The sequence below is a fragment of the Marmota flaviventris genome, chromosome 4, assembly GCF_047511675.1.
Source record: "Marmota flaviventris isolate mMarFla1 chromosome 4, mMarFla1.hap1, whole genome shotgun sequence".
Taxonomy (NCBI): Eukaryota; Metazoa; Chordata; class Mammalia; order Rodentia; family Sciuridae; genus Marmota; species Marmota flaviventris.
This window is the reverse complement of record NC_092501.1, coordinates 102,406,852-102,427,615: the sequence shown is the minus strand read 5'-3', so window position 1 is coordinate 102,427,615 and position 20,764 is coordinate 102,406,852. Positions and strand designations below refer to the sequence as shown.

The 20,764-nt window shown below is 36.5% G+C and overlaps 1 protein-coding gene and 1 pseudogene across 3 annotated transcripts in view; both read left to right on the top strand.

Moving 5' to 3' along the window:
- The window catches only part of Pibf1 (progesterone immunomodulatory binding factor 1), a 235,424-nt gene that overhangs the window by 195,324 nt on the left and 19,336 nt on the right, over positions 1-20,764 (top strand). For all 3 annotated transcript variants that reach the window (XM_071611456.1, XM_027938068.3, XM_071611455.1), the window contains exon 17: positions 19,766-19,939. In XM_071611456.1, coding sequence (XP_071467557.1) covers positions 19,766-19,939 — 174 coding nt within the window. The remainder of the gene's footprint in view (positions 1-19,765; positions 19,940-20,764) is intronic.
- LOC114094885 (26S proteasome regulatory subunit 4-like) lies at positions 3,535-5,528 on the top strand (annotated as a pseudogene).

Genomic DNA, 20,764 nt, shown 5'->3' with positions numbered 1-20,764 from the left:
AGTAAAATATAAATAAAATATTTAAAAGGGCTGGGAATGTGGCTCAATAATTAAGAGTTTCTGGGTTTAATCCCTGGACCAAAAAAAAAAAAGGATTTGCACTATAAAATGCTAACTTAAAATTTCTATCATAAATTGAGGGTCTGGGGTTGTGACTCAGTGGGAGAGCACTTGTCTAGCATGTGTGAGGCAGTGGGTTCAATTCTTAGCACCACATGTAAATAAATAAAATAAAGGTCTATTGAAAACTAAAAAATATTTTTTTAAAAAATTTTTCTATCGTAAATTGAATTTGAGTTCTCTTCTAAATTCAAGGGTTTTTGGAGAGAGGGTTGGGTTTTTGTTGTTTGCCTTGGTTTTGTTTTGTTTTGAGGTCTATATTGCCCAGACTGGTCTTAAATTCATAAATTCAGGTGATCCTCCCACCTCAGCCTCAGAGTTGTTGGGACTACAGGTATTAAGCCACTGTGTCTGGCTTAAATTCTCCAGATTTTGTCCCCTTATTCAGTGAAACCATAAATCAGAGTGGAGAAAGCTGGGGGTGTGACTCTGTGGTAGAGCACCTGCCTAGCATGCAAGAAGTTCTGTCCTGAGTGAGCACCACCAATAAAAAAAGAAATTCTCTTTGTCTCAGATATTCCGCCTGGGGAGAAAAGACAAGATCGCTCTCTTCATAAAATTCCTTCCATTAATGCACAATTTATTATCATGCCTTCAGCTTTTACAGAAAGAAGATCAAAACAAAGTCTGGTGTGATTTCTCTTTGTTTTGTAAAAGTACTTAAGGCAGTCTACTAAATACTTCCACATATATTATCTAATTTAATCTTTACTACAGTCCACTGGTAAATACCACTGTCCCCTCCACCCCCTGGTTACAGATGAAACTGATGCTGATAAGAGTTAAATGATTCAACCATGATTACACACTGTCAAAATTAGAAGTAAATCCATTTTTTTCCCCAGGGGAGAAAAAAGTCTTTCTCCTTAGTTCTGTTTAAACATCAGATTTCAAGAAGAGTTATTGCTTGCACGAGTTCCAGGAAAGTTTTTGCCTCTGTAGAAGAAGTTATATCTTTATTTTTGTCAAAAAAAATGAAAACTTTATAATTTAATATGTTTCCTTTTTGTCTTAGTTGCCAGAAAACTCAAAGCTGAATGCCTTATCCAGGTGTTATCATCTGTTTTTCCCATGTTTTACTTTTGATTCCTTAGAATAACTTTTTTCTGTTTCCTTCAGGTAGGTCATATCTGTTTTAAACTTAAATGTCTTCAAGGGTACTAAGAGTAAGACCTAGTGTAAATAAAATATTAGCCTTAAATAATCAGGTTAAAAAAAAAAAAAGAGGTAAAAGGAAAACGATCAACTCATGATCTCACTCTTAGTAAACAGTAAAAATTAAAGACATTTAGTTTAAAAGATTTTGAGTATAAGAAATGTACTCTCTTGGAGTGGAATTTTTCTTGAGATTATCTCTCAGGAATCTTAATTAATTACCTTTAGTTTTCATACACTCATATTTGCCTTAAATTATATAAGAGTTCCTGATCACCGGTGAACTTCTAACTCTGCTTTTTTCTGGGTGGGGCGGGGGTGGTTTGTTGTTTGTGGTGCTGGGGATGGAACCCAGGCCTCACCAGTGCTCCCATGCTTGGCAGGTGTACTACCACGAGCAGTACCGAGCTATACTCCCTAGTCCCTAATACTGCTTTTCTTTATATGTATTTGGTCATATTTTCTCAGAAATAAATTTTTGAGACTAGGAAAAGTATCTTGTTTGTTTGTTTGTTACCAGGGATTGAACCCAGGGGCATTTAACCACTGAGCCACACCTATACCCCTTTTCATTTTTTATATTTTGAGATAAGATCTCACTAAGTTGCTTAGTGTCTTACTAAACTGCTGAGGCTGGCGCCGAACTTGCAATCGTCCTGCTTCAGCTCTCTGAGTTGCTGGGATTACAGGCATGCGCCACCACACCTGGCTCCTAATGGAGCTCCAAAAGCCAGGGGAAAGGAAAGGAGGAGAGCTACAGCAAATGGATGGGATTTAGCTTTAGACCAAAGTATCACCTTTCTTCAATTAGAAGAGTAGAAAGATTGTGTGAGGATAAAAGTAAGTTTGGAGATTTGTTGGAATGTTAGTCAGCTTTCCAACACTATAACAAATATCTGAAATAATCAAGTTATAAAGAGAAAAGGTTTATTTTGACCTATGGTTTAGAAATTTCAGTACATGATTGGCCCTCTTGCTTCTGGTTACATCACAAGACATCATATCATGGTGAGAACACATGGCAAAACAAAACTTCACACCTCATAGCTGGAAAGAAAAAGAGGAAGAGAAATAGGCTGGGATCCCACTATTCTCTTAAAGGATATGCCCCCTGTGACCTAAAGACCTGGACTAAGCCCTATCTGAATTGTCTTCACCGTCTCTCAATAGTGCCAAGCTAGAGACCAAGCCTTTAACACATGGACTTTTGGAGGACACTCATCCAAACTCTAACTGGTGGTAACAATTTAAGGAGTTTCTATTTAATGGATGTTTTCTAATGGAAAGAGGCATGAATGGGTCAGAGTTTTGTTTTGTTTTGTTTTAATGTAGAGCAGAACAAGATTATTTATTACTATTATTTGCTATGTAGTAGTAGTGGTGGTAGTGCTTTTTTATTTCACAGGGTTTTTTTTCTTATGGCACTAGGGATTAAACTTGGGGCCTCATGCATGCTAGGCCAGTGTTCTACCACTGAGCTGTCTCCCCAGCAGGGCCAGAGTTTTGAGGAAGGAAGAATTTTGAAATAGTTCTCAAATGAATGAGTGAAAGAATTCCCACATTCAGAAGTCATATATTTATAGTGGTACCATTCTGTGTAATTTCTCTTTAGCACCACTTGGCACCCTGGGTGTATAAACATGGAGAAGATGGACAGCTGGATTGATCCCATTCTGCCTTCTACTCTGTGTACATGTTCAGCTCTGTTCTTAAATTGTAAGGCTGGGATTACCTTTATATTCCTTGTGTCACCTGCATTTTTAAATACTGTAGGAAAAGCTAACAATCAGACAGACAAGACTTGGGTTCATATCCCATCTCTGCTGCTTAATAGCTCTGGATTCTTGAGGTAATAATTTTATCCCTTTAAAATTGTTTTCAGGGCTGGGGATGTGGTAGCTTGCCTGGCATGCGTGTGGCCCGGGTTCGATCCTCAGCACCACATACAAACAAAGATGTTGTGTCCGCCAAAAAATGAAAAAAATAAATAAATATTGAAATTCTCTCTCTCTCTCTCTCTCTCTCTCTCTCTCTTAAAAAAAAAAACATATTCTTTAAAATAAATAAATAAAATAAAATAAAAATAAAAACTGTTTCCACATTTGTAAATAAATGTAATATCTACTTTGAAGAGTTGTATAAGGATCAAATAATGTAATTAAGCTCCTGGCATGTAACAGTAACTCAAAAAATAGATTCCCTTTCCTCTTTTACACCCATTTCAAAGGTCACTTTAAGTGTTATCAATTCTTCGGCAAGATGGGTCAAAGTCAGAGTGGTGGTCATGGTCCTGGAGGTGGCAAGAACGATGACAAGGATAAGAAAAAAAAAATATGAACCTCCTGTACCAACCAGAGTGCGGAAAAAGAAGAAGAAAACAAAGGGACCAGATGCTGCCAGCAAACTCCCACTGGTGACACCTCACACTCAGTGTCGCTTGAAATTACTGAAGTTAGAAAGAATTAAACATTATCTTCTCATGGAAGAAGAATTCATTAGAAATCAAGAACAAATGAAACCATTAGAAGAAAAGCAAGAGGAGGAAAGATCAAAGGTGGATGATCTGAGGGGGACCCCAATGTCAGTAGGAACTTTGGAAGAGATCATTGATGACAATCACGCCATCGTGTCCACATCTGTGGGCTCAGAACACTATGTCAGCATCCTTTCATTTGTGGACAAGGATCTGTTGGAACCAGGCTGCTCAGTTCTGCTCAACCACAAAGTGCATGCCATGATAGGAGTGCTGATGGATGACACAGATCCCTTGGTCACAGTGATGAAGGTGGAAAAGGCCCTCCTGGAGACCTATGAAGATATTAGGGGTTTGGACAACCGAATCCAGGAAATTAAGGAATCTGTGGTGCCGCAGTCTGGCTGGGCACAAAATCACGAGCCACCACACAGCTTGTAGATTCAAACAGCAACTCTTTATTCCCGAACTCACACCAGCCGTCTACAATCATGTTCTGGGGAAATCCACGTTCTCTGCCCAAATCCACCCCCACTGGGCTTCTGTCTCCCAAAAAATACTGTCTGAATCCCGTGAGAACTCAAGGGGAACTCAGGCAGCAGGATACGCCCTATTCCCAGCAGGAATAACCTTAAACCTGGAACACCCTAAACCCGGATTATCCTAAACCGGGAACACCCTAAACCCGGATCCGCCCTGGTCCTTGAGCAAGGTCACCTTAGATTCAATGTCACTGCAAAATGTCCTATTTCCACGAGTCCTTCCACTAAGCAACATGGGGTACGCTGGCAAGGAAATTGTCATACCTACTTGGCTAATGGCTCCCAGCACTGTGGAGCTTCCTCTCACCCACCCTGAATATTATGAAGAGATGGGTATAAAGCCCCCGAAGGGGGTCATTCTCTATGGTCCACCTGGCACAGGTAAAACCTTGTTAGCCAAAGCCGTAGCAAACCAAATCTCGGCCACTTTCTTAAGAGTGGTTAGCTCTGAACTTATTCAGAAGTAACTAGGTGACAGTCCCAAACTCGTGCGGGAATTGTTTCGAGTTGCTGAAGAACACGCACCATCCATTGTGTTCATTGATGAAATCGATGCCATTGGGACCAAAAGATAGGATTCAAATTCTGGAGGTGAAAGAGAGATTCAGCGGACAATGTTGGAATTGTTGAACCAGTTGGATGGATTTGATTCAAGAGGAGACGTGAAAGTTATCATGGCCACAAACCAAACAGAAACTCTGGATCCAGCACTTATCAGACCAGGTCGCATTGACAGAAAGATTGAGTTCCCCCTGCCTGATGAAAAGACTAAGAAGCCCATCTTTCAGATTCACACAAGCCAGATGACACTGGCCGATGACGTGACACTGGCCGATGACGTAACCCTGGACAATTGAATTATGGCAAAGGACGACCTCTCTGGTGCTGACATCAAGGCAATCTGTACAGATCTGATGGCCTTGAGAGAACGTAGAATGAAAGTAACAAATGAAGACTCAAAAAATCTAAAGAAAATGTTCTTTATAAAAAATAAGAAGGCACCCCTGAGGGCCTCTATCTCTAGTGAACCATAGTTGCCTTCAGGAGTTTTCTTGACCCCTGAGAGGGTTGAGTTTGGGGAAGTTGCCCAGAAGAATCCATGTTCTTGTTGACTTTTATTAGCAAAACATCCTGTGTATCTTCTGGAGTACGACGTATAGGATGCCCATTGGGCACCTTCTCTTGGTCACTGTGCTGCTCTTGCTTCCGAATAAAGCGTGCTCTTTCACAGACAAAATAAATAAATAAAATGTTATCAATTCTTCAAAATTAAGAAAGCCTGGCATGGTGGCACATGCCTATAATCCCAGCAACTTGGGAGGTTGAGGCAGAAGGATTACAAGTTCAAGGCCAGTCTCAGCAATTTAGTAGGGCCTAAAATTAGCAAGACCCTGTCTCAAAATAAAAAATACAAAGGGCTAGAGATGTGGTTCAGTAGTAAAGCATCCCTGAGTTCAATCCCCAGTATCAAAAAAAAAGAGGGCGAGAGAAAATCATCATTTTCTACCTCATACCTAATGCCTATTAATATTTTTATTAGTGTGCATAACAGTGTACATCACAATTATGCATCCGTTTTGCCCAATAGAGTGCCAAATTTCTCGTTGTATATTAGCCTTTAGTGCAACATTTAGCATCCAAATACTCATTTAAATGTTTATTAAACAAATTATGGCCCTTTTTAGTCATCAGTAATAATTGCAAACTGTCAAATTGAAAGCTTTAAAAATTGACATTTAATATATCTTCATTCCCTCCCCTTTAAAAAAATATTGCACTCTGATAACTAATACTTTTTTTTGGGGGGGGGGTAGTTGTAAATGGACACGATACTTTTATTTTGTTTATTTAGTTTTACATTGTGCTAGGGATCAAACCCAGGGCTCACACAGGCTAGGCAAGCACTCTACCACTGAACTACAACCCCAGCCCCAACTAATACCATTTTTGCTGGACAAAGCACATAGCTCTCCTACACCCAAGAACAATTCCAAAGAACTGTCTGAAAGTAGCCAATAGGAAGTCATGTCTGGAATGTTTGTCTAGAATAGAACTGCTCCTAAACCTCAGGACATAGTAGTCATAGCCACAGCAACCTCTAGCTTATTAAGCCTCTAAGGAATAATATATATTTGTAGAATAGAAGACATTTGTTTCAGGCTGAAGGTGTAGCTCAGTGGTAGAGAGTTTGCCTTCCATGCATGAGGCCCTGAGTTCAATCCCAGGACTACACACAAAGAAAGAAAGAAAGAGAGAGAGAGAGAGAAAGAGAAAGAAAAGACATCTATATCTGCTGTCCCCTTATTCAGTGTTTCTACCAATAACATCTCTCAGGGATCATAGTCATTTCAGTTAGTATTTAACCAGAATTAGTCAACCACTCTTTACTAAGTTCCTAGAATGTACAAGGCCCCATACTTGCCTGAATGTTGGACTGACTCCCATTATCCTAGATAACTTGCTTCTATGGCAGTGTATGTGGCTCAACAAAAGAAAACAAACCCTGCAGTCAGCCAGGTTTCTTAAAAGTGAAGTCACAGTATAATTATCATTCTTTTATGGTATGTTTATGTTCCCGGATACTAACTCATATGTTCTTTGTGATTTCTCGGAAGATTTCAGGGACATTTCAGCATCTCAAGTGCCCCTTAGGCAATCTACTTCTTAAAGAGTTCCAACAAATTGCATATTTTTATATGTGTGTCACTCTTTTTGGTTCATACTTAACTGTTTTGAAATTTTCTTAAGAATACCTTTTTACGTGTTTTTCTTATACACCTATGTAGTTAAATTTTATAGTCAGCAAGACTTAAAAAAAAAAAAGAAAGAAAAAGAAACAGAAAGTCTGTTATTTTTTTCCTTAAAATAAAATTACTTTTCAGGTTCATACATTTCTCATCAATAGTGGTGCTCTTTAAGTTAAACCTTTTTTTTTCTTTTTTTTTTAAGCTGGAGGGTGTAACTCAGTGGTAGAGCACATTCCTAGTATATGTGAGACTCTGGGTTTAATCCCAAGTACCAAAAAAATTTTAAATAAATAATATTTTTTTCAACTTGATGGATATAAGTTCATATTTTATTTTTATTTACTTATAGTACTGAAGATCGAACCCAGGGTTCAATTGAACTCACTCCACCACTGAGCTACACATCCCCCACTCCTTTTTATTTTTTATTTTGAGACAGCGTCTTGCTAAATTGCCAAGGCTGTCCTTGAACTAGTGATCCTCCTGCCTCAGGCTCCCAAGTTGCTGGGATTACAGGATATGTCACCACACCCATTATAAATGAGTATTTTAAAGAAAGTTGTGAAAACCTAAAGCACACATACATAGTGTAAGTTATATTTTCCCTATGAAGTTTTAGAATGCTTAGTTTTTACATATAAGAATATGTGAATTCACATCTGAGAAAATTTAGGGAATTAAAATATTTTAAATTTGTATAACTTCTTTCTCCCAAATGGTTTAAAATGCTTTCAAATCAATTATGTTATAGCACCCTACTTAGGGAACAGGGGGATTGCAAGTTTGAAGCCAGTCTAAGCAACTTAGCAAGGCCCTGAGCAAGTTAGTGAGACCCTTTCAAAAAATAAAGAGAACTAGAAATGTGGCTCAGTGGTTAAACATCTCTGGATTTAAAAAAAAAAAAAAAAATTTACTACTGTGGAAAATGAAGACTGTTTAAATCAAATGGCGGTGGCAGGGGTGATTTTTCTTTTTGATTAATTGCTATAATACTGTCTTGCTGGTAGCTGAAGGAGTTTCATACTTTCTTTAGATGTCATTAAGCACTACAGCTAGCTCTTGCTATATGAATTCTACCATTTTGCTAGCACTGATGTGGCTCTTGGGTCCCTACTTCATTAAAACTCTTAACTCCATTCATATTAATTTTTGTTACAAATCTTATAAAGGGGACGCTTTTAGGTATTTAGATCCACATTCTATTTAAGGCCCTAATATTTGGTTTTCATACACTGTCCAAGCCCATGATGGCCGCCATCTTGTATTGCTGTCACTCAAAGACTGGTGGCCCCTTTTTCCCAACATGGGCAATAAAAAAATCCTGTGATGGTCTTGTATGCATTTCACAGAAGTGGCAACTCACTCTCAATTGTCCATTGTGTCATATGTTAACTCTCCTCAGATTTTAATTGCACCGAAGACACTTTCAGATTGTATTCCATAGACCATGGAACTTGTACAGAACTTAGTAGAACTAGGTCAAAATTGTTTTGGTTTCTATAAGTATTTTGGCTTCTTCTTTAATTGTTTCATCATTTATAAAATTACAAATACCTTTGTTGTATCTTGTAAGTAAAAGTCTGTCTTATATGAAGCAATATAATATCTCATCATAAAAATATTTTCTCTGCATATATATACCCTTTTAATTTTTATATCACATTTTCACATCTATAATGGATCATAGAGACCTGTCATTTTTAGTTGTTGTTTTTTAAAAAATGAAATGTATATTTTTCCAACTTCATTTTAGAAGTTTGCAGTACATTTTCTTGTAACTTGAAGTATACTTCTCTAGAGCCAGGCACAGTGGCACACACCTTTAATCCCAGCAATTTGGGAGGCTAACGCAGGAGGAGCACAAGTTTGAGGCCAGCCTCAACAGCTTAACAAAGCCCTAAGTAACTTAATGAGGCCCTATCTCAAAATAAAAATTTTGAAAAAAGGACTGGGGTTGTAGATCAGTAGTAAAGCACCCCTGGGTTTAATCCCCGATTTAAAAAAAAAAAAAAACGGGGGGAGGGCGATATTACTTCTGCTTTTTATCAGTAAAGAACAAGTAAATGACCTCTTGCTAACCCTGTTTTATGACTCTTAGAATAGTAGCAGCTTATAACTAACCAAACAATTCTAGGGCATAAGGACACACAAACATATGCACATGCACACAGACCTTCAAAACTCTGAGATAAGTGTCTGGAAATGTGTAGTGGTCAGGAAAAAAACACCAGCAACCTGAGATAATCATGGTCATAATTGTCAGGGATCATATTGGCAGTATTTTGGTATAAACTTACCAGTCATTGATCCTGTATCAAGAAGCTATGACTAAGAGGAAAATGCTAGGAATATAACATGGATACGGCATAGGCCAGCCACACTCTGCCGACTAGTACTCAAAGTGGAGGGCAGAGGTTAGAGACTGAAGTTGATGCTAAAAATTAACAAAATATGCATCAAAATCTATCAGATTATATTAAAACTATATAGCATGAATACTGTTATAGATGAATACTGTTTTAGAATGAAAAACAGTACACTTGGTCAAAAAGCCAGGCATTATGGGGACATGATTGCCAGAAGGCAAAGATGGGCATCTAGTCAGAAATCCAAGGTATTTGGTAATGAGATGAGGTCAAGGGTCTAGGCAAAAGAGCAGAACAGAATCCAGTTCCCACACTCTGTTCTAAGTCAACAGTGGGAGTAGATTTCAGTTCAGGAGTCTACTTCAGTTTATTAACACTGGTTTCCTCTACCTGCATCACTGTTGAGGTGGACCTTAAGATCATATCCAGACTCAGGAAAGAATGTTTCACGTGGTTAGTTATGTCCCCGAGGCTATGACTGCACTGTTGTCTCTGTTTGCTATCACTTGTAAACACTGAAGCTCTCACTAAGCCTTCAGTCAGAAAGGTATAGTTCCCAAAGTGGTTGTCATCTCATCTCAGATGCATTAGAACACCGAGTAGCTAGACCTTGTCCTGTTCTGCCTTCGCCAGGACTTCTTTCTTTATTCTGTTCTGGACCCAAACTTTTAATGCTAGGAAACAATCTAAGGAGAAGAATCAGGATGATGAAAGAATTCTTTTCAGTCATAAGAGAGATGAATGAACTGGAGATGTTTAGAGAAGATAAGGCTTAAAGAAAGATAAGAAATTCAAAAGAAGCAATAACAGCACTTGTTACACATGTCTCCAAAGACTGGGATTAAAACTGAAGGAGACACCTTTCGTGTTGTTTTGTTTTGCTTTGTTTTCAGTTTGGGTCTTGATTCGTTTTTTTGTAATTTAGTAAGGAAATGCTACATTGATGGCTAATTTGGCTGATTTTTCAAACCTGAGGTCTGTGGCTATATGGTCTGAAGAGATGTGTTATTTTTTTAAATTGACATATAGTGTACACATTTATGAGGTATAGTATGTATAATTCAATACATGTATACAATATGCACAGAGAAGATTTTTAAGGTGTGTATAGAAGTTAGGTTAAATGACTTGAAGATCCCTTCCAGACTTGAATTATGTGTATCGAAGGCTTTGATAGAAGGCAACTGCATTATTGTATAAATGATAGCTTTGAACCCAGAAAGACCTGCATTTGAATGCTAGTTTCACTTCTTAGTAGCTAAATGAACTTGGCTAAATTTCTGAGCCCTCTAAGACTGTTTCCTCATCTACAAAATTGAAATAATATCCATCTCTTGGCATTTGAGTTAAAATTAAGTTATTTCATAAAATACTTAACACGAAGACATTGTAAATACTCAGTGAGTGTTAATTCCTGTCTCCTGTCTTCCTCCCTCCAGACCTAAATCATTATACACTTCCCCTGAAGTGAAGAGACAATAGTAAGTGAGATTAGCCCATAAATGAGATCCAGCATTTAGATGAGGAGCTGTGGAAAAAAGCAGTTTGCATTTGCACATATTGATACCATTCTCTGAGTGTTGCCTTAAAAAATGTTGTTTGCTTTGATAAATATATATATTTAAGACTATGAGATGGATGGCTTTGAATAAAATACACGTTTTACCATGGAGCACACCTGTAATTTCAGCTACTCTAGAGGCTGAAGCAGTAGGATACCAAGTTAAAGGCCAACCTGGACAATTTATCCAGACCCTTTCTCAAAAATGGGCAGGGAATATGGCACCCTGAGGTTCAATCCCAGTACTACAAAAATAAAAATAAAAAAATAAATAGATAAGCTTTTTTGTTGTTGTTGTGCTGGGGATTGAACCCAGTGTCTCACCCATGATAGGTAAGAGCTCTACCACTGAGCTACATTCCCAACCCTTACCTATTTTTAAAATTGGGGGGATTTTTTTTTCCCTGTTGTTTTGGTTTTAGATCTTGGGACTAAACCCAGGGGCACTTTATAACAGAACTACATCCCCAGTCCTTTTTATTTTGAGATAGCTAATTTACTGAGGGCCTTGCTAAATTTCCAAGGCTGGCCTTGAACTTGGGATCCTTCTGTCTCAGCCTCCCCAGTTGCTAAGATTACAGGCATGTACCCCATTTTTGTAATGTTAACCTGTTCAGAATCCCTCCTGAGCCCTGCTCAGTGGTGCATGCCTATAGTCCTCTCAACTCAGGAGGATGAGGCAGGAGATTCAAAACCTTAAAGCCAGCTTCTGCATAAATTTAGCAAAGCCCTCAGCAATGTAGCAAGACCCTGTCTCAAAATAAAAAATAAAAAGGGCTAGGGGTGTGGCTCACTGGTTAAACTCCCATGGGTTCAAACCCTGGTTTTAAAAAGAAAAATCCATTTAATATACTTAACCTACCAAAAATCATAGCTTAACTTAATCTACCTTAAATGTGTTTAGAACGCTTATATCAGCATACTCTTTGAGTAAAATTATGTAACAGGAAGCCTGTTATATATTAATGTGTCAAATATCGCATGTCATACTGAAAGTAAAATAACAGAATGGTTGTATGGGGACTCACCACTGACACATTTTTTAATACATTGGGCCTGAAGAATGTATTGTCATGGCAGTTCCTGGTTGAATGGCACCTGGGGCTGACTGCCATAGCCCAGTATCACAAAAGAGTATTGGACCATATATCACTAGCCTAAGAAAAGATCAAAATTCAGAATTCAAAAATACAAAGTCCAGTTTCTACTGAATGCATACCTCTTCCATTACCATTAAGTCAGAAAATCCTGTTGTAAATTCGGGGCTGTCTGTAAATGAAAGACCACTGGATAGTTTAAATGGATGGACTATCTGGTATGTGAATTCTGTCTCAATAATGTTTTTTGGTTTTTGTTTTTGTTTTTTTTATTGAGGATTGAACCCAGGGTCACTTTACCAGTGAGCTACATCCCCAACACTTTTTATTTTTTATTTTCAAACAGGGTCTCACTAAGTTGCTAAGGGCTTCACTGAGTTATTGAGGCTGGCCTAGTACTTGCAATCTTCCTGTCTCAGCCTCCTGAGTGACTGGGATCATAGGCATGCACCACGGTTCCCAGCTCAATAAAGCATTTTTGAAATTTTAATTGATAAAATTATAATAATTGTTGAAGTGAGTGAGTGATAGAAACTGGGCATTTAATATTGTTATGCTCTCTTATTGTCATGTATGTAAGAAATAAATAAAAGAAAGGAAAAAAAATATTGCTATGCTCTCCACATTCCGTGTCTTTGAAATTTCCATAATAAACCAGACGTGGTGGCACACACCTATAATCCCAGTCTCAGAAGGCTGAAATAGGAGGATCATGGGCTGGTGATATACTCTGTTGGTACATTGCTTGCCTCTCAAAAAAAAAAAAAAAAAAGGAGGATCACAAGTTCAAAGTCTTGACAATTTAGCAAGGTTCTGACTAAAAATAAAAAATAAAAAGAAATTACTGGAGATGTGATTCAGTGGAAGGGCACCTTGGGTTTAATTCCCAATACCAAAAGGAAAAAAACAAGAAAATTTGCATAATGAAATACTTTTTTAAGATAACCTTTTAGATGAAGTTTATCCAAAATATGTGTGTACTTGGCTTAAAACAAGATTCGTTTTTACCTTGTGTTTCTGTAAGCAAGAGATATTAGAATTTTCTGACTTATTTGTTATGATGCGTTGTTATCCCTATATAAAAGCACTTCCATTTAACCTCCAGTGGAGCACATAGTTCGCATTATACTTGTCAGAGCTATTTTCATCAAGAAATGCTATCTATGTGTCCCCTTGCCAACATCTTTGCAGAGTTTACAACTTTGAGCAATTTATTGGCATCAACTATGCAATAGTGTTAAACAGCTGCTCTGCAGTTGAGCTGTTTTAATATGCCACCACTCTCTTCAAATAGTTAATATTAAATGACCAAGATATGTGCTTTGGAATTCAAGAAAGCAGTTTATCTCTCTCACAGAGACTGTACAGTAACCATCATCATCATCATCATAAGAATGTCCTTTCCTTTAACTCTTCCATTTTGAAAATGAATTATGTCTGCAATATAACTTCTGTACTTTTGTTTTACTTTTATTCTGGGTTTCCATTGTACAATCAGACACACTTCTTCATTTGTTAATATTAATGCATGATTTATTCATTCTTATAGTTATGATCATTTTGTGTGTGTGATATACTAGAATTACAACATATATTATTAACTTTTTTTAAAAAAAACTGGGGATTAAACCCAAAACTTTGCACATACAAAGCAAATGCTGAACTACTGAGCTAAATGCCCAGCCCTATTATCTTTTAAAATTAGTATATAGGTTGGTAGAGTATTTATTTGCCTAGCATGTGCAAGGAATTGGGTTCAATCCTCAGAACTACAAAAAAAAATAGTATAAAAGCATATCTGAGTTAACTAATGATTATTATAATGATATTATAAATCAGGCTGTGTTATAGAATAATATCTAAAGATCTCAAGCAAGTGGTAAAGGAAAAGAAGACTGAAGCAAGGCACATTTGCAATATTTGAATTTTTACACTGAACAAGTAGTGCTTCTACAATTTTAAAATATTTGAGTTCTTAAAAATGTTTTTGGAAATGACTTTCTAAAATGGTGAGGCATCTGTCAGAATAGGCTAGGATGGGCCAGAATTAAGGGACTCCAGATAGGGGTGTTCCAATCTCATGTGGATTAGAACCCTCCACATTTGTCATTTGAGGGAGAGAATCTGCTTTCTTCCTAAAGTTCCTAGAGTGAAGCCCCTAGACAGATTGTCTTGTACACTATATTTAGAGAGACTGTACTTAACTGTGTCATTCAGATGAATGGCCTATGGCAGAAGAAAAAAAAAAAACATGTTATCAGATTCTTCATTCATAAAGTGAACACAACTAAATACTAGAAGAAAATTGATAGTACAAAAGAAAAAGAAAATCAAAATACATAGAAACTGACCCCCCTTACCCACAGGGCGAAAATGTCTGGAGCAAAAAATATCTTACAAACTATTGTAATTTCTTCAAAAAGATTTGAGAAAGTAATATTTCTATAAGAATCGGTGAACAACATTTATGATTTTTTTAAATAGCTAAAATCAAAGACACAAAGTTTTTATAAGTAAAAATTCCATTAGAGCCGGCTTGGTGGTGCACACCTACAACCCCAGCAACTAGGGAGGCTGAGGCAGAAGAATCACAAGTTCAAAGTCAACCTTAGTATCTCAGGGAGCCCTAAGCAAATTAGAAAGACCCTGTCTTAAAATAGAAATAAATAAATTAAGAGGGCTAGGGATGTAACTCAGTGGTTCCCCTGGGTTTACTCCTCAGTAGCATGTGTGTGTGTGTGTGTGTATCTCCATTAGAATGATATCATAAAAGTCAAGGAATCCACACCAATTCAGTTGTGCATACCTGAAATCCCAGTGACTTAGGAGACTGAGACAGAAGGATCTCAAGTTTGAGGCCAACCTCTGCAAATTAGCAAGGCCTTCAGCAAGAGCATGTCTCAAAAAAAATTTTTTTTAAAGGGGGATGGAGTGGAGTGAATGGTGATAGAGCACAGTGGTAAATCACCACTAGGTTCAATCCTCATTACAAAAAAAGAAAGAAAGACTAGTAGTCAGGGAACCCTCCTAAACTTAGAAAAGTGTAAAAAGATGGAAATAAATATGAAAAAGTAAATTAAATAGAAGATAGCAAAACAAAAGAAAGTACAAGGAAGTAAGATTCAGATGCATCATAGTTCTCAGAAATTTATTTTAGAAGACAAACAGGTAATACTGTCAAAGCACAATATTTTCCATAATACTTTCAGAAATTCATAAAGTGTATGTTATTCAATAACACAGTTTGTAAGAAATAATAGAACTTTCCAAGATGTACAAAATTATTTTTTTCAGAATAATGACTGCACATTAATCTTTAAAACAGTCAGTAGAAAATTGATCCCATTAAACAGTGTGATTAAGAAGCTAGGCAGGTACCAAAAAAAAAAATAGAAGAAGCAGCAGCAGCAGCAGCTAAATGATCTTAGGTAATAAAAAAAAAAAAAAAAAAATGATTGTTTTTATCAATGAAAAAAGAACAAGGCAGAAACTCCAAGCAGAAGAAAATGTCTATAATAAAGTCAAGGTGTAAATAGGAACCTAAATAAATGCCATGATTTTAAGCAATTGATGAATATAAGAAAAAGAATCCAGTTGAACTTGACATTCTTCTTTGAACATCATAGGTTCTGCATCTAATCACATACTGCTCTGCAATAAATGGTATTTACAAATCATTAGACACTTCTACAAATACATATACAGACCAATCAGCAAACAACAGACATAGAAGGGAAAAAGCAGAATCAAAGGGAAATGAGGCCAGGTGCAGTGGCTCACTCCTGTAATCCTAGCAGCTTGAATCACAGGTTCAAAGCCAGCCTCAGCAACTCAGCAAGGCCCTAAGCAACTTAGCAAGACCCTGTCTCAAATAAAAAAGGTCAGGGGATGTGGCTCAGTGGTTAAGTTCCCCAGGATTCAATCCCCAGTACCAAAAAAGAGAGAGTGTGTAAGACAGAAGACAAGAAAAGGTAGGGAAATGCAATACAAAACTCAAGTTTAAACAGTAAGACCAGAATCATAAATAGAAGAGGGAGCCAGCAACAAGTAGACAGACCAAAGGATAAAAACAAAGCAGGTTAGGAACAATCCAGAAAACTGTCAAGATGACTTCATCTTACCAAAAGATTCTGTTTTATAGGACAAATACATTTTCTAATTCTGGCGTATTGTGTTGTTTACTATTGTTTGTTTTCTCAGTTTATGATTGGCATCTTGTGAATAATGATGATTTCATTGTAATAGTAACATTAAGTAGGGAAAGACAATTTATGCCCAAAACATAGATAAAACATATTTAAATACTTCCATGGCTAAGATGACCCAACATTGCAAAGAAGCCAGTTCTTCCTCGTTTTTTTTTTTTTTTTTTAATTTGGCATAATCTAATACCTATCTCCAGAAATAATCTAGAAAAATACCTCAGTCATTAAGCACTAAAACAGTGTGACGTGGTGCATGAATAGACCATTGGAACAGAGTTTAAAGTGTCCAGAAATAAATCATATACTTATGGAAGTTTAGCACATGATAAAGATAGCATCAGTAGAGAAAAAAAGTCTCTCAGTACACGATGTTGTTACAGGATAGTCATCTTGGGAGGAAATGTGTTGAATCCATACCTTTCACCATGAGCCAGGATAAATTTCAAACAGACTGAAGATCTAAATGTTTATAAAAGTGAAGAAAAAAAAGAAAACATAAAAATTAAGGAAAACATGCAGAATGTCATAAAAGAAAATCGGCATGTTAAGCTACATTATAATCAGAAGTTTTGCATAGCGAAAAAAAGACATAAACTAAAAAAATTGCCACTCAATGATATAGGGCTAATTTCCCTTGAATGAGCAGAATCATAGGTTCAAAGCCAGCCTCAGCAACAGCTCCTTGAAATGTATAAGAAAATGACCATTCACCCAGTAGAAAAATAGGCCAAGGAGATCAACAGAAAAGGAAATATCCTTAAATATATGTAAAGCTGCAAAATAAACATACCTAAATACTTGTCATACTGGCAGAAATCCAAAAAGGTAACACAAGCATACATTTTATCAATTAGCAAACTGAAGCTTATTGAACCAGAGGAGGCTGCCTAAGTTTACCCAGTTAATAATAGCATAAAAAATAAATGTGTCAGGGCTGGGGCTGTAGCTCAGTGGTAGAGCACTTGCCTCACACATGTGAGGCACTGGGTTCAATCCTCGGCACCACATAAAAATAAATAAATAAATAAATAAAAGGTATTGTGTCCATTTACAATTAAAAAAATTTTTTTAAATAATAATAGATGTCTTTGACTTCTAGCCTAATACTGAAATATTCTACTACATGTGCTTGACTCTGTGTGTTCAGTATATGATGGCATTATAGGTATTAGTTAAAGTGGCATTTTCTTTGTTCAAATTTACCATTGATATAAAAGGGATCCAAACATAATAAAACTTAAAAATGTGTTCTAAATGTTATTTTGGTATCCACTCTAGCTATATGATCCTAATAGGGATTTTACAGAATCTTCTTGTTTTTAAAGTGTTCCTTACCTGGATTTCAGAAACCATGCTAATAGTACTAATACTGTCAGATGAACAAAAATACTGCTGTGATCCTAAAACCCCAAATTGGGGTTATCCTACTCTCAATAAGGCAAAAACATGAATTTCCCTTCTAATCTCCTGACTAGCATCAGGGGTGATCTGCAGGCTGGACATGGTAGCACACACCTATAATCTCATTGACTTGGGAGGCTGAGGCAAGAGGATCACAAATTCGAGACCAGCCTCAGCAACTTAGTAATAAAAATAAAGATTAAAATGTCTCAAAAAAAGGACTGGGGATGTGGCTCAGTGGTTAAGCGCTTCTGGGTTAAATTCCTAGTACCAAACAATGGGTGATCTGCATCCTATACCTGCTCTGACGCCAGCCACAGAAGAAAGCCTCCTCTAGGACACTTGGGGGCCAAAGCCCTCTGCCTCCCACACTCTCAACTCCTTCCCTTTTTCTTTTCTCATCACCATCCCCTCTCCCCTAACAAATATAACCTCTAACTAACCTCTCCTTTACTGTATTTATCTGTAAAATGCCAGTACATTGTGTTCAAGGTAATTTTTTTCCAATTATTTCATGTCAAGACAGAAAAGTTATGGCTAGTAAAAAGATGTTATTTCCGATAGAAAGTTCATTTGCAAGATGGTAGTGGGGAGGGGAGTCTCATGAAAATAAAAGGGAAACCAATGGAATAGAGAAGGGGGGAACCAAGGGGAGGAAGAAGATGAGATAAAGAGGGGGGGAAAGAAAGTTCTTCATTTGATAGGCTGGGACCTCATCTACCCTTCCTTTCTGCTTATTTTGGTGAATAGAACAGGAGCTAAAATAAAATCTACCATAACACCAGACATGATTAACAGTGACTCAGTATATAACTTCACTGTAGAGGAAAACATAACTAATATAATCTTGGAAGGGAAAAAAGGGGGTCCCCAAAAGGCCTAAACAATAGTATATGAGTTTGGTAATTTCTGAAACTATGCATATTCTCATGTGCTTGGACCAAGCCAGCCCAGCACTGCTTCTTCCAGCTCCTCTCCTGGCCCTAAAATCTATTAAGGTTATGTGGCTTAAACTCAGCAGCTCTGTTTTAAAATACCCACTCAAGCTAGATGGTTCTAAATAGAACTAATGACAGCCAGAAAAGAAAGGCCTGTAGGAACTTGCTCTGACACAGAGCTAATGTCTATAAACAGATTAGTAGCAGAGAACAGAGTATCTTTCTATTGCCATAAGGTTTGTGTCTTGGCATGAAGATGAAATAAAATAATAGGAAAAAATTACCTAGTATATAGCCCATCACTACTCTGCAGATAAATAAGGTAAAGGAGAGTTTAGTCTGTCATCTCTCCATATATTTGTGTTTAATGAATCAGTTTAGTAATTAAGTATTGTGCTAATGTTTGTCTCAGAGGGGAAATAATGCACAGAATAGACTTGCAAGAAGGAATGGGTGAAAATTCTGATCTGAATTCGTCAACAAGTTTAGCAACAATGGGCAACTGAAGGGCTGAGGAGATGGCTCAGAAGTATAGTCCTTGCCTAGCATATGGAAAGATCTGTGTTCATTTCCCAGCACCACAAGAAAGAAAGTAACTGAAGCCATTTATCATTTGTAAAAGGATAAAGGAATAAAACAAGTAAACAAATCCTGAAGTATGTTATTAAACTTACTGTTTGAACTGGTGATTAGTAGCCAAGAAAAAATTATTTGGGGTTCTTTTTTTTTTCTACCATCTTCATATAAGATTTCATAAAGGACTTGGTATAGTTTAAAAGAGAGAAACAAATATTAAACATCTAAATAATCTAAACAACAAATGTGTAGAAAACACACCACACCAATTACCTCACAGTCTCTGGGTGTGAGATACAGGTATCACACAGGCGGATGCTCCACAGGTGATTCCAATGTGCAGAACCATTAGAGTATAGTTGTCATACTAAAAGTAATGTCAAATTTGTGATTGTAAGATCCGTGTGTGTGATGATTGTACATTAATATTTTGTTGTCTTTACAACTTTCCTCATTTATGTAGTATAATTACATCAAATATTTCTTCTACTTAAAGAAAAGTAAGTAAATATTTTAACATCAATCATCATTTGTCTCTTTGCCAAAATCATACTTGTCATTTTCTTGTTTTTGTATATCAACAGGAATTGGCAGCAATGAAACAGATTCTCATTAGTATGCGTAGTAAACAATCTGAAAACAACTTACTTCTTACTAAAACAGAATCAAAAAATCTGACAGAAAATGAGACATCAAAGACTTTGAAAATGCCTAAAGAACATGAAGACAATATATTTATACCCAAGCCAACACTCTTTGTAAGTACAATTAAAAATATGTATAATTTCATTTCTGATTTTCACTAAATATATTGTAGTTAAATTTTTTCTTTTCATTCATGTTGGCTTTAAACTAATTTTAATAGTTTTATGCAAGGGCCTTGAAAGATCTGAATTCATCCTTTTTTTCAGTGTGTATCTTATCTCTCTTACAGATGATACTTGGATTTTATGTTTCTAGTTAACATATTGGACTCGCCCAGAAATTATCCTAAATGTGACACTTTCTTTCCCCCGCCTCCAGGGACTAATTATAGGGGAATCAGAAATGCATTGTGTATAATGTAGTCATTTATGTAAGAGTAAAAAGGCTGAAAAATAGCACCTGTTCCCTCTTATTTGTAAAATAATATATTTTGTTCTGAGTCCCTCATGAAGTATAAAAACCAATCATATTAACATAAACTGAAATGCATTGTTAGGTAGACATGTATATGCACAGAAATTAGTCAAAGAAAAAGAAATAAGTAAATTTTGTATTAAAAGAGAAATTAAGAAAAATTATATACTTAAATAATAAATGGAGATAAAAAAGCAACAGAATCAAAATAGTAACATTATTAAATATTTTACTTCTATATGGCTTCCCAGTTATGCCTTCATTTCTCAGTGATTTTTACCTTCTAAACATAGAGAATCAAAGGCAGAAAGATTTTCTCTGATATTCTGATTCAGTGAGTCTCCAGAATTTTAATTTTTAAAAAATTTCCTAGATGAGCATAACAATAAGTATAGGAACTTCTGATCTAACGCATTCATTATACATGCAGGTAATGCTACTCAAGATCATGATTGTGTAATTCA